Source organism: Peromyscus maniculatus, chromosome 18 (genome assembly GCF_049852395.1).
Source record: "Peromyscus maniculatus bairdii isolate BWxNUB_F1_BW_parent chromosome 18, HU_Pman_BW_mat_3.1, whole genome shotgun sequence".
Lineage (NCBI taxonomy): Eukaryota > Metazoa > Chordata > Mammalia > Rodentia > Cricetidae > Peromyscus > Peromyscus maniculatus.
The window spans coordinates 149,220-161,681 of NC_134869.1; the positions used below are offsets into that span (position 1 = coordinate 149,220).

The window sequence follows — 12,462 nt, forward strand, 5'->3', positions numbered from 1 at the left end:
TCATTGGGGCATTTGTGCAGTGTCTTGTGTTTCACCTACAGACATGCTGTCTAGACTGAACAGGATTCTTGGGAGACAGGATGGAGAGCACAGGGAGACCAAAGGGAGGCAGAAGGAAGATGGCCTTCAGTCTCCATGTCACACATCAAGAAATAAATGGTTCTGGGGTAAGCGCAGTGAGTCCTGTGAAAGGGATGGGGAGCTTCCTGAAGGAGGAAGGCTTGAGCTGCTCCTTCCAGGAGTGGGGCTAAGCAGGTGAGAATTTCTGAGAAGCAATGGGCCTACCTGCTCCTCTGAGTTCTTCAAGAGCAGAACAATGTTGAGGATTTTCAAGGTTAGTTTGGCAGAGAGCCAGGAATATTCATGGCTGCAGCTGTTCTGTTGAGGGCCCTCAGCTTTCACTCTGAGTGGAAGGAAGCACATGGGGACTAAAGAGGTTTCAGTACCAGCCCAGCAACTCACACACACTGGATGTCTTTTGGTGTGTGTCACTAGTAACAGAGAGAGTAATGTCCCCTGGCCAGAGCTAGAGGCTCTCACATTTTAAATAACAACCACTAGCAGGGCAGGAACCATCAAGTATTGCTTCATGTCAGTGATCCCTAAGGTTTCTGAGTTCCTGCCCTCTCACTAGCCAGTCATCTTCCCTCTACCTTGAGTGTAGGACTGGGATATCACTCTTCCTGTAAGTATTTGTTCTTGGTGTCAGAGGGCTCACCTGTGGATGCCCAGTTCATAGGTATTTTCAGTCACACCTTTCAATGGTTGATAACATCTTTGCTAACATCATGATGGATGGAATGTATTCTCCTGAAGCTTTTGGCAAAAGTTTCATCTTTACCTATGTGACTTATCATTGCTCTGACAGGACCCACATAATCCTCCACCATCCTCATACATTGTAACTGCCCTGTGGATCTTCTCTGATGTGCTTATTCACCTCGTGCAACTGATCTTCCTTCCCCATTATACTGAGCTAATTTCTTAGCATCCTTTATTTCTCATCTTGTTAGAGATCATCAGGAAGAGAAGAGCCATTCCTGAGTATAGTTTGGAAAATGAGTCTTGCCCTCCATACATGATGAACTGTTGAATTAGAATGAACTAGATTCTAATGAATCAGAGAGATCTCTGGATTGGAAGGAGGGGGTGTTGAAGGCCTTCCCCTGTGTTTCAGGGAAGGCTCCTGGAAAGGGCAGCTTGGCGTTCGGTGACTTGGGGAACAGTTTGTTATAAGATAGGTGAAGGCTGTTGGCAGTGACCCTAACAGTCCCTTCTCTGGAAATTCTATTGTATCCTGGAGAGCCCTTGGCATCTTTTGTGAAATCACCAGTGTTGTTACAATGCCATTTGCTCTTGAGGCATTCATTAAGTGCGTATAGGGTTCACCAATCAACATTTTGGCAAGATTGAGCATACTGACTGGAAGAGAGATCTCTGGTTTTTTAGGGAGGAGTTGAGGCCAGAACTGGACCTTCTAGTAATGGGGTTCAGTAGCTGTAATCATCTGAAGCCATGCGCCTATGCTGCTTCTCTGGGTCCCTAAAGAGCAGATCCAAAGTGGAGGTTTCTGATGGTTAGTTGGCAGAGGGCCAGGAATGGTCAAGGATGCAGTGCTGTGCTAAGACCTTTTTCAGTTCATTCTGACTGTCAAAGAATGCCAAAGGAGGCACAGAACCACTAATGAGGTATCAGGGTAGCATGTTGCTGCACTTTATTCTCAGTGGATTTCTGTAGGTTTCATGGATATCTGATATAAATACCAGAGAGCAAAACTTTCCATCCATGTACCCAGGTCTGAGACATTCAGTGTCTTTTAGTCCTGCACACAGGTTATCGGGCAGGGAGGTACAAATCACCAGGGAGTCCAGGACTTTCTTGCATCATAGCAGGTATCTGGTGACAATTCCATGCCAACATGACTGGCCTTGCTTATGCCTTTCAGGGACAGTGGGGCTGCAGTAGGGCCTGAGGCATGTATCTATCCTCAGAGATTGGAGACAGACACATCGCTTATGGACCCCAGTTTAAGGATATCTGCTCTGAATTTTCAGCCTTCGTTGGGTTCCATGCATTTGCTCTCCCTCAGGCTGCCTCTTGGGACTCCACATGATCTCTCTTGGCCCTATGCCATTCATCTGTACAAATTCACTGTGTTTATGTACCTACAGGGACTACTAGGAAGGCATCATCCACACCCTTCTTCCTCACTGAGCAGGAGCAGCAGCTGAACCAGGTGGATAAACTGACCCTTCAGCTACAGATGCTGACCAATGAGAGGAATGAACTGCTGGAACTCCTGGCCCGTTAAAACAACAATGAGTTGAACAACAGGTATTCATCATGCCCTTTTCTCTGGTAACTGTCTTGACCCTACTGTGTCCTGAGTACATCTGAGAGGCAGAACTGAAACCTGTAGGAGTGAGATTTGACACAGGCTGTTCTGATTCCTCCGAATGAGAAAGCAGAGCCTGTGGCCTGAATCACAATCTACAGATGGGCAGGAAGGTGTAAGATCACAACATGCATTTCAAGAGGCCTTGACAGACATCGGCTTTTAGGAGATCCTTGGTGGTCTCGGTTGAGGGTTTATATTTATTTTTGCTTTTTGCTCTGGGAATAGGCTGAAAGGCCTTGTGGTCCTACTCGTCCATCTGTGTGTCTGGAAGGCTTGGAGTTCATCCCTGCTCCTCTCTGGTCTTGCTCCTTATACTTTGAGGCAATACTCCCTACCTGCATTTCTTTGACATCCTGTGTGTGGGTTCATGTGTGTGAAGTATTCTCTAAGGGACCCAAACATTGCAAACAAAGCAGTGGCCGGTTTTGCTCTTTTCACTTCTCTCTCCCTTGATAAACCATTAGATAACATTCCTAAATTTAGTCCCCAAATTCCAGTCCCTTTTGTGGACACTGACTTATTTTTGAAACTAAACACTAAAGTTCAACAATCAAAATTTATTACTTGGTTACACTGGCTAACCTGTCCCATCAGAGCTCAACAATTTACCCAGCACAGACTTAACCTTTTCTACTTAAAAACCCACTGTTAAAAAAGACTGCTGCTTGCTGTGTGCCTTCGCCTGCTCAAGAGACACGCTCCCAAGCTATGCTTGCACTGCTAGGTTAATAAATCTCCTTGTGCTGAGGATTGTGTGTCTGAGTGTGTTCTGTACTGTCTCTGAGACAGTGTGTGTGTGTGTGTGTGTGTGTGTGTGTGTGTGTGTGTGTGTGTGTGTCCATCCTTTCAGATCCTGAGAGTCAGAGATTGATAGTAGGTCTGAATATTCACATGTCTCAAAAATTTCTGGTGATGGAAGTGCTGAGGCCAGGGAGCCCCACATTGAGCATCACTGCTCTCAGCCTTTGTGCTCATCCTGGTCCCTCATTGGAATCCCCTTGGGTGTTTATAAAGCCACCTGAATGTAGTGCCTCCCCATGGCCATACAGATCATGAGTTCTGGGTATCCTTGTAAGGAGAAAGAATCTCTGTTCTCAAGACAGTGGGAACGTCATTGCAGATTTCAGATACACCCCCATCTGTGGCACAGACTGCTCAGACCTTCAGAGCCAGCTAGTCTGCTCCCAGAGGTCTACTGAGGGAGCTCATGTAGCCCTGTCTCCTTCCCTATTGACACCCAGCCTTTCCTGGCCATGGGACAGTAAGGCAAGTCTAATGCACATCAGGAGGTCCAGTATAGAATTCAGGGTGTGACATCCAGTGGGCTACGGTAGTATAAAACAGAACCTTAATTCATGTGGTCCCTAAGGCATGTATTCATGGGGTCCTTTGCTCCTGGGGCCATGCCCTACCACAGGCTGAAATCTGAGCTGGATATGTTGAAAACACAGCATAAGAAGGAGATGTCAGATATAAAGAAATTCCCCAAGGAGATTTGTGAGGCTTCGTACAAGTGCAAGGAGCTGAGTGAGCAGACCAACTCCTACCGGTGAGTGCCTCATTTAGTTGGGACCCCTGAAATTGTTAGGGACTGCTTCTGGTAGTCTGATGTTTTTCCAGTCCTGCCTGACCAGCTGTCAGGAGGAATCTGTCCCACCTCCTGAAGCCAAATGGTCCCAAAGACACACACAGAGGCTTATATTACTTACAAACTGTATGGCCAATGGCTTAAGTTTCTGGCTAGCTAGCTCTATCATCTTAAATTAACCCATTTCTATTAGTCAATGTTTGCCACATGGCTGCTGCATGGCCAGGCTGCTGGCATGTTTCTCCTTGGGTGGCCGCTGACATCTCCTCCACCTCTGACTTTCTTCTCTAACTCTTCTGGATTTTTCTGCCTGGCTCCATGCTGCCTTGTCATAGGCCAAAGCAGCTTCCTTATTAATCAATGGGAGCAACACATATTCACAGCATACAGAAAGACATCCCACAGCAGCTTCTTCCCTTCTTCACCTTTGAACAAAGTTGGGCTGTGGTTCAGGCCTGTTTACCTCTTAGCAAGGAGCCTGTCTGATAGCTCTTGGACTTGTGCCTCCTAGACTGAGTTCTCCTAAGAGTGAAAAGTCTGAGAGCCCCTCCCAACATTTTCCTGTCAGCTTCTGGAACTTCTAGACAGAAAACATGGTTTTCACCATGAATGTTTTCTGTGGCTCTGGCAGGAGCTTACAGAGCTGGTTTCTATGGAAAACATGAAATGCATTCCCACTGGGTCTTCTGCCTCACCCCACCCCCTGAGCATGGTTTCCCTCTTCCTGCTCATGTTTGCTCAATACTGTGAACAGTTAAACACCAGGGTGTGTGGTGGAGAGGTAGGGGATCTAGTTTTCAGAGTTACATGGATCCCTTTTGCTGTCAGGGTATTCAGAAATAGTTTGAATCTTTCTGGAATTTGGCTATTCTCTGGCTTTTGTCTGTACCTCAGTCATGCTGGCATGGCTAATGTGGCTTCATCCCAGGGATCTGGGGTTGGGGAGATGACACCTTGCAGGAATAATGGTATTGGGAGGCAGGAGTGCAGATGGAGGTGGAGCTCATCATTTTTGCTGATATTTCAGCACCCTCTACAGTTAGCTCCTGAGTGAATGGACTCGGCTGATGGAAAAAGTGAGCATGTTGAAAGAGGATAACAGAAAGCTGCAGGGGGAGCAGATTTTACTACAAGAGTCCTGTGAGGAGGCCAGGAGGCTCTGTGAGGAGGCCCATGAGAAGATCTATGACATGTGGACAAAGCAGCAGCAGGTAGGTTGAAGCAGCAGGGCCAGGCTGCCCACCTGTCTAATCATACACACACATATACACACGCCCATGTAACCCTCAACTCACTTATCCAACTGACCCATCCCATCCAATAGTTCATTTCTGTGATCATTCACAAGTCTTTCTGAGGAGTTAGCCTCTTGGAAGGCACTGCATGACTGCCAAGGAACCCTACTGCTCTGCTAGAAGCTGCAGTCCATCGAGGGAGACAGGTCAATCACTTGTCACTTACTGATATGTTAGCATGGAAGGAGCGGTGTTATGATGGGAGCCACATAGGGAGTAGCACAGAGATCTGATTGACTGAGTTCAAGAATCAGGATCTCATTTGCTTGCAGAGGTCATATGAGATCAGAGGCAGAAACAGTATGGAAGGAGGAACATCCCCTACAAACGTCAAATGACTGGGTCTTGTGGACATCTTTTTGGGTGTCATATGGCATTTTACCCTCTTGTTCCCAGACTGCCATGGCGTTCTCTTTACCTGGTTAACCTCTTGGTTCACACTGACAGAAACTAAGTAACAGCTTGTCAATACTGTTTCCTCTGACTGGCATTGGCCAATTCTACTATCCTGGATCTTACACTCAGAAGCTCACTGGATGACCAGGGATGTGGCCAGGGCTTATGACAGGCGGGGGCGAGGGTGGCAGATTTGAGATTTTGAGAGAATAATTTCTCCAACTACACCAACATAGGCTGCAGAAGCACAGCATGTTTCCCCAGACATGTTTAGTCTCAAAATGATGGAAAGCAGAACTGTGGGTCTCACTTGAAACAGCTAGTGTGAGGAGTTTCAATTCAACTGGTAATGCCATCCTCATTCAGTTGATGTCCTCCTCATTGCATTCTGTTCACTTATGATTTGAGGTGTGTGTGTGTGTGTGTGTGTGTGTGTGTGTGTATGTGTGTGTGTGTGTGTGTGTGTGTGTGTGTGTGTGTATGTGTGTGTGTGTGTGTGTGGTGTATGCATGTGTGAGGGTGCACACATTTGTTTGTTTGTTGGAAAGCCACGTCAAGCGACCTCTGTTGCTTTCTCCCTTATTCCCATTAGCCCAGGTCTCTCACTGAACCTGAAATTTTCTCTTCTGGCTAAGCTGGACAGCCACAGATCTTTGGATCTCCTGACTCCTCACAGTAGAGCTTCCTGTCTTTTTCTGTCTCATCTCATTACTAAATGATACATTTGGTCAGAAAAAGAACTGACTTGCTGGTTTCTGTTAATTTTTACACACCATTATTACTTTGGAATTAATTCATTTTGTAATAAATAGCAAAAATCAAACAATGGAGCTATTTGAAAAATCAACATAGACTTTTCTTTCACAGCATAGAGGTAACATCCCAGGATATTTCTAGTTTGTCTTACTGGCTACACAATAAGGAACCTGACATTTTGATGCTCACTCTATCATGTATATGACTGTGTCTTAGGACAGATTCCTCCTCATAGTTGTATAGAGTGCGCATTTCAGAAAAGTGCTGTAGGTGACCTATGTAGCCTCCTAGTGACTTCCTTGGGGCTGTTTTCATATAATATGCACTGTAATCTGGTCAAAAGTTATTGGGTAATGACAATGGGTGACTTCCATTCTCTGTTCTATCACTGTTTCTGTGGAAAAGTCTGGGCAGGTTTAGTGAGGAGTCCATGATGGGTCAACTTGGATCTGTCGGGAGGCTTCATGTCCAGCCCTCTTCCATGGGCACTTGGTCTTGTGTAGTCAAACTCAGTTGTGCAGAGGTTGTTACTTTTCTGTACAATCAGTGAGTCTGGTGATAAAAACTTTCCTAGGAAGGGAAATAAGTTCAGGCCAGGGCAGAAGAGCCTGGATGGGTCTGAGTCTTTTAGATAGCGGGGAGGACCCACTACCTCACCCTAGAGTAGAAAAGGTGCTGCAAGATTCTAGTCTTCTGCCTTGCTCTCCTGGGTACAAGAAAGGTGTGTGTGTGTGTGTGTGTGTGTGTGTGTGTGTGTGTGTGTGTGTGTGTGTCTGTGTGTCTGTGTGTCTGTGTGTGTCTGTGTATCTGTGTGTGTTGTATGTGTGTGTCTGTGAGTTGTCTTTAAGTGCATCTTTGTGTGTATGGGAATATGTGTTTGAGCCTCTATGTGTATCTTCACTCACTAAAGGAGCAATGGAACATTTTTAAGAATGATGGAGACAGACTTCAATGAGAAAGTACTATGCCTAACCTGGTTAGTACCACTTTGCATCAGTCAAAGAACTGATGGAGCTACCCATAATTCTGCATGTCCATAAAGCTAACAACAACAAAAGACAGAAAACTGATGCAAGGTAAAAGTTTTTCAGGTATTTGTAGAGGCAGAATTATTTATCTGCAAAGAAATCCTTGGGAGAAAAACAAAGTAGTGGGGTCAATGAAGGTGAGAAAGAGGCTACTGAGAGGCAGGAAAGGTGCCTGAGAGTTTGTGTCCTCTGTTCTGGGTGAATGGTGCCTGACCACTGATGACTTCCCTGCATCCTGTTTTGTTTTTCTCCTCATTGTCTGCTGCCATTTTCCTTGCACCTTTCCCTAACCTTGGTTCAGCTAACCTTGTCCTTGGAGATTGGCCTGGATTTTATTCTCTGAGAAATTCTGAACTGCAGAGATGCTTGTGACTGCATCTCAGCCCAGCAGAAGTCCCATAGCTATGCTGAGGTGTGAGAAGAGGCTGTCTCAGTGCACCCCTTAGGCTCATCACACTCTAAAGCACCCACTCCATGTTCTGTCTGCAGCACTCAAAAACTGCTTTTATTTTGAACTTCTTCATACTGAGTTAAAATTCATCCTGATGGAGGGTTCGCAGAAATGAGAATTCTCAGATATTGATAGTAGTGTAAAATGGTGCAGCCCTGTGAGAAGCTATGTACAATTATTCAGAAAGTTGAACTGCAGACTCTAGGTGGACCATTGATTCTAGAATGGAAAGTAGGTGTCCTAGAGAATAGGGGACAATCGGGTTACAGCAGGACTCATCACAGCACTCCCAACTAGAAACTATTCAGATGCCCATCACTGATGAGTGAAAACATGCAATCTGGTCCACGGAATATTGTGAACCTTGAAATAATACATGCAATCATTTGGCTGAGTTAGTCAACCTTCTGTTACTCAAAGAAATCCCTGACACAATCATGTTACTTGGAGGAAAGGTTAATATAAACTCCTGATTTTAGAAGTTTTCTAGTTTTCTGAGCTCATTGCTTTGGGCCTAAGGCAACCTGTGGTTTAGAGAGCTTCTTTGGGAGAAAGATGCCCTTGAGGAATCATTGTGTGAGAGCAAGTGGCTGGTCCACTGCCATCCAGTGGTCCTGTGCTGGGGAACTAACCCTTCAGTGCACAGACTGGGAACTTGCTAGGAGAGCTTGGATTACCAGTCAAAAAACCCTGGGGTTCACCTGTCTGTGTTCAGGTTTATAAAGTAAGTACTACACTGACTGATCTGTCCACTGAGTTCTTCTCCCAGGTCACCAGGCATGCATGTGTTATACAGACACACAGGCAGGCAGAACACCCGCACATATAAAGTAAAATGAAATGAAAAAATATCGAAACAAAGTAAAAGTACACAATCTTCTCCCCATCTCTGTGTTTAGAGCATCCTCTGTTTTCCTGCCTCTGGGATGGATGATGGGTAGAGAGGGTGTGGGTTAATGAAAGGTAACTTTCTTCTCCATGCTATCACAGGTGATCTCTTCTTACAATAGTGTTATCTGGGAAACTAATCATGGATGCAATGTAGTGTGCTTGTATGTGTGCATCCATTCACATGTTCAAGAGTGTATACGTGCATGCATTCATGTGTGTGCGTGTGTGTGTGTGTGTGTGTGTGTGTGCTTGCACCTGTGTGTATTTAAATGGTGCACACAATCCTCTCCTAAAAACACAATCTTCTAATGAACAGGAACATCAAAGACTTGAGGAAGATCTTCAGCACCTGTTGAAGCAGGAGCTGCTCACCCGGCAATGGGACTTGGCAGCAAAGCTGCAGCATCACTTCACTGTGTCCCAGATGAGGTAGGAGCCCAGGATTCCAGAAGCAGATGGATCCAAGGGGGTCCGCTGTACCTGGATTTCTGTCCTCCTTGAGTTTGTATTCAATTGGCAAAGCTCCCAGCCACATCCAGGGAAAGAACATCTCAGAGTGTCATTGCTGACTCAGTCAATAGGAACTTATGTCCAGGAAGCAATATGTTTTCTCCTTGGTCTTATGGAGATTGTGTCCTCTTCTTCCCTTCTGAGACCACTAATATGCTCTGAGTATCTCATCTCTTAGATTAGATCTCCCCACAAATATGCCCGTATTAGCCAGGAACCTAGAGGGGATAATCAATCATGAGGAAAGTGTGTCGTTCTGCAACTTTTTTTTCCATAAGGAATAAGACGTTTAGAGATAAGTGTCTACCTTTTGGCAGATTTGTATCCAGCAGTCTCCTGCTGATTGCAGGCTCTCTGCACTATTTACCAGTTTCTCATGAGAAGATTTACTCTGGTCATAAACAGAGTAGGAGTTGACAAGTTAAGCCCATGCAGGGTTCTGAGATGTAGGAATAAGCAAGGCCTTCTCTGCATTGCTATGTAGGCTCCACTAGAGGGCAGGCATAGAGTTTTCCAGGAGGTTCATATTCACCTGGTATCTAATCAAGGCCAGGTACATCTTCCCTGACCTGTGCCTCAGACCTTTGTCATAATGATATTTCTCCAAAATGATGTCTTTTGACTGTTGGAGAAATGTGCTGTTTTTTCTAATCCAGCACAGTGTGTATTTTCCAGTTCAAGTCTACTAGTTTTTAAAAGATGAGAAAAAAAATCCTGCCCAGTAGCTCTCTGACCATTTTCCCTTGGGGAAGCAGGGAATGAACTCAGCTGAAAGGTAATACTCGATTTTCTAGCTGAGTAGATCTGGTGGGGGTTCAAAAGCTGACATGGCAGGTCCCCCCAGGCTTGTGTCCCAGCTGTCTTCCTCCCCTAGGTTTGAAAACCTCCAGCAGAAACTGGAGCCGACCACAGCCTAGGATGAGAGCCTCCTGCAGATGGAGCTGCTGAAGCAGAAACACTATGTCTCAGGCAAGTCAGCCACCATTGAGCCCCATCCCCAGCAGTCAGGGATCATCGGGTGTGTTTCCTTCCTTAACTTTTGTTTACTAGGGATGAACAGGCCCTGATCTCTCATGCCAGTGGCACAGCAAAACTGTTTCTAAATCATATTTTCTTTACTGATTTTCTCAGACAGCACCTGATAAGAAAACTGAGAAGGCTGGAAGAAGCCAGAGACACCGTAAGGCATGATATTCTACACTCCAGGTTCAAGGCCTCCTCAGAAAATGCTACCTCTTTTCAGCTTTGAACTCAACAGTGAGGCAAATATCAACCTACCATCAGGCGATCCAGCCACAATATCATCTACATCTTTTGGCTCACTATCCCCAGAGACAAGTTTGTGTCAGAAATAAGTCTAAGATACAGAGAACACACAACAAATTATTAAAAGCCCTGACTCCATATGTGATGGGAAATCTGACAAGGAAGACTGTGTTTATGTCACACTGCCATCGAGACAGACTACACCAAAAGCACAAGAGTCTCTCTACTGCAGTGCTGAAGCTGACGCCATGTCATAGGCAAGTGTAGCTGAAGATAATTCACTACAGAGAATAAGGCAGTTCCTCACTTCATCTGCGCTTTCATAGTGAAATTACAAAGAAAACTGTAATTTCCTTAATATTTTTGTTTTATATCTTGGGATATTTATGCATTGGTTTTTGGTTTTCTTCATTTTCATTTAAGGTTTTTTAACTTTTGTTATTACTCTTAATCTTGTCATTGTTTTAATAGTTTGCTAAGGCTATACACTGTATATAATGATACTGTTTTGAAGGCCCCATTGAGTAAAATGAATGTATTTTATGAATAAAATACAATTTCAAACTTTTTACTCTGAGACTCTTCTTTAGTCAGGTGAGGTTTCACACTCCTGTAAACCTAGAACTCACAGGCTTGGATGTATCTCAGTAAGATCCAGGAAGCTCGGGCTGCACAAGGATTTTCCATTCATGGGTCTCAGGGCTACACAGGGGGTGGCACCTTGGATGTGGATGGCATAGCCTACTCCATGGATACCAACTACATAAGAAAAGAACTAGACATATTCTATCTTTGAGGTCATATATTTAGCTACCAGTAAAATGTGGTACACTGTACACACATGTTCACAAAATCATCATTTAGTCGAAATTAAGGGAAACAAAAATATATTGCTCCAGGCCTCTCAGGAAAAAAACTGTTCATTAAAATTGTATAAAAGAAATCAGGAAATGAAAAGTAATATGCCTCTGGTTTTCTTGAAATATATCATGAGTGATAACAGATCAGTAGAGATAATTTCCTGCAAGACATGTTGGGATATTTTGTGGTGTTTTCTTTATACTTAGGGGTGTTTTACTACCACATACATGCAATTCCCACAGAGGCCAGGTGAGGGCAGAGTCCCCGTAGAATTTAAGTTAAAAGGTTTTTTAGCTGTCCTGTGGGTCTTCTGAGACAGCAATAAATGCTCTTAATGGATGAGCCATCTCCCGAGTCCCTGCATTGACTCCTGTCCTCCCAGCCATGTGTGCTGTATTTGGTGGATTGGATCACTCCCAACCAAAGACTGAAGTTTATTGAAAACTGTAGGGACAGGCATGCTAATTGTCTTAGACTGCCACACATCCATTCAGGGCTCTCATAGGTTCAGGATCCTGCCCAAGTCTCACTGACTGTGAGAATGGAACAGATTTGATAGATCTCTTCTATGTTGACAGGACCTATTAAGCCTGTCTGATGAAATGCAGAATTGAGAAGACCCTCCTGGGGGTGGAGGTAGGATGAGGAATCCCTCTTGATGGTCCAGAAAAGCAATGATGGGAGGGAACCTCATGACTAGAGGGAGTGGATAGAGTTTGCGTCAGGGCCACATGTGGCAGAGTGATTTTGGGCAAAACTAAAAAAGGAGAGAAGTGGTTGAAGCTGCTCTTTTACTACAGCAGATCACGATTATATCGAGAAAATTCTTCAAGATGACTGATTTACTCTTGTGAAGCTACTCTGGGATAGATCTGACTTCTGAGACTAGAGTGAGGGAGAGATTTAATGTGTAAAAGGAAGTAATTCCGTATGCCTCCAAGCTAGAACTATCATAATCAAGAGCAAAAAGTACCTACTGTCTACTGATCTTAATGTGTGCAGGTGTGTGTGTGTGTGTGTGT

At 44.7% G+C, this 12,462-nt stretch overlaps 2 protein-coding genes across 14 annotated transcripts in view; one reads left to right on the forward strand and one right to left on the reverse strand.

Annotated features, from left to right (window-relative positions):
* The window catches only part of LOC143269347 (disks large homolog 5-like), an 83,029-nt gene extending 71,879 nt beyond the window's left edge, over positions 1 to 11,150 (forward strand). Inside the window, exons 7-12 of the mRNA XM_076554419.1 lie at positions 2,172 to 2,334; positions 3,816 to 3,947; positions 5,014 to 5,197; positions 9,120 to 9,232; positions 10,188 to 10,282; positions 10,449 to 11,150. Of these exons, the coding sequence (XP_076410534.1) occupies positions 2,172 to 2,311 (140 nt within the window). The 3' untranslated portion in view covers positions 2,312 to 2,334; positions 3,816 to 3,947; positions 5,014 to 5,197; ... (1 more) ...; positions 10,188 to 10,282; positions 10,449 to 11,150. The remainder of the gene's footprint in view (positions 1 to 2,171; positions 2,335 to 3,815; positions 3,948 to 5,013; positions 5,198 to 9,119; positions 9,233 to 10,187; positions 10,283 to 10,448) is intronic.
* The window catches only part of LOC121826150 (uncharacterized), a 219,419-nt gene that overhangs the window by 4,990 nt on the left and 201,967 nt on the right, over positions 1 to 12,462 (reverse strand). The gene's annotated exons all lie outside the window — the stretch shown is intronic.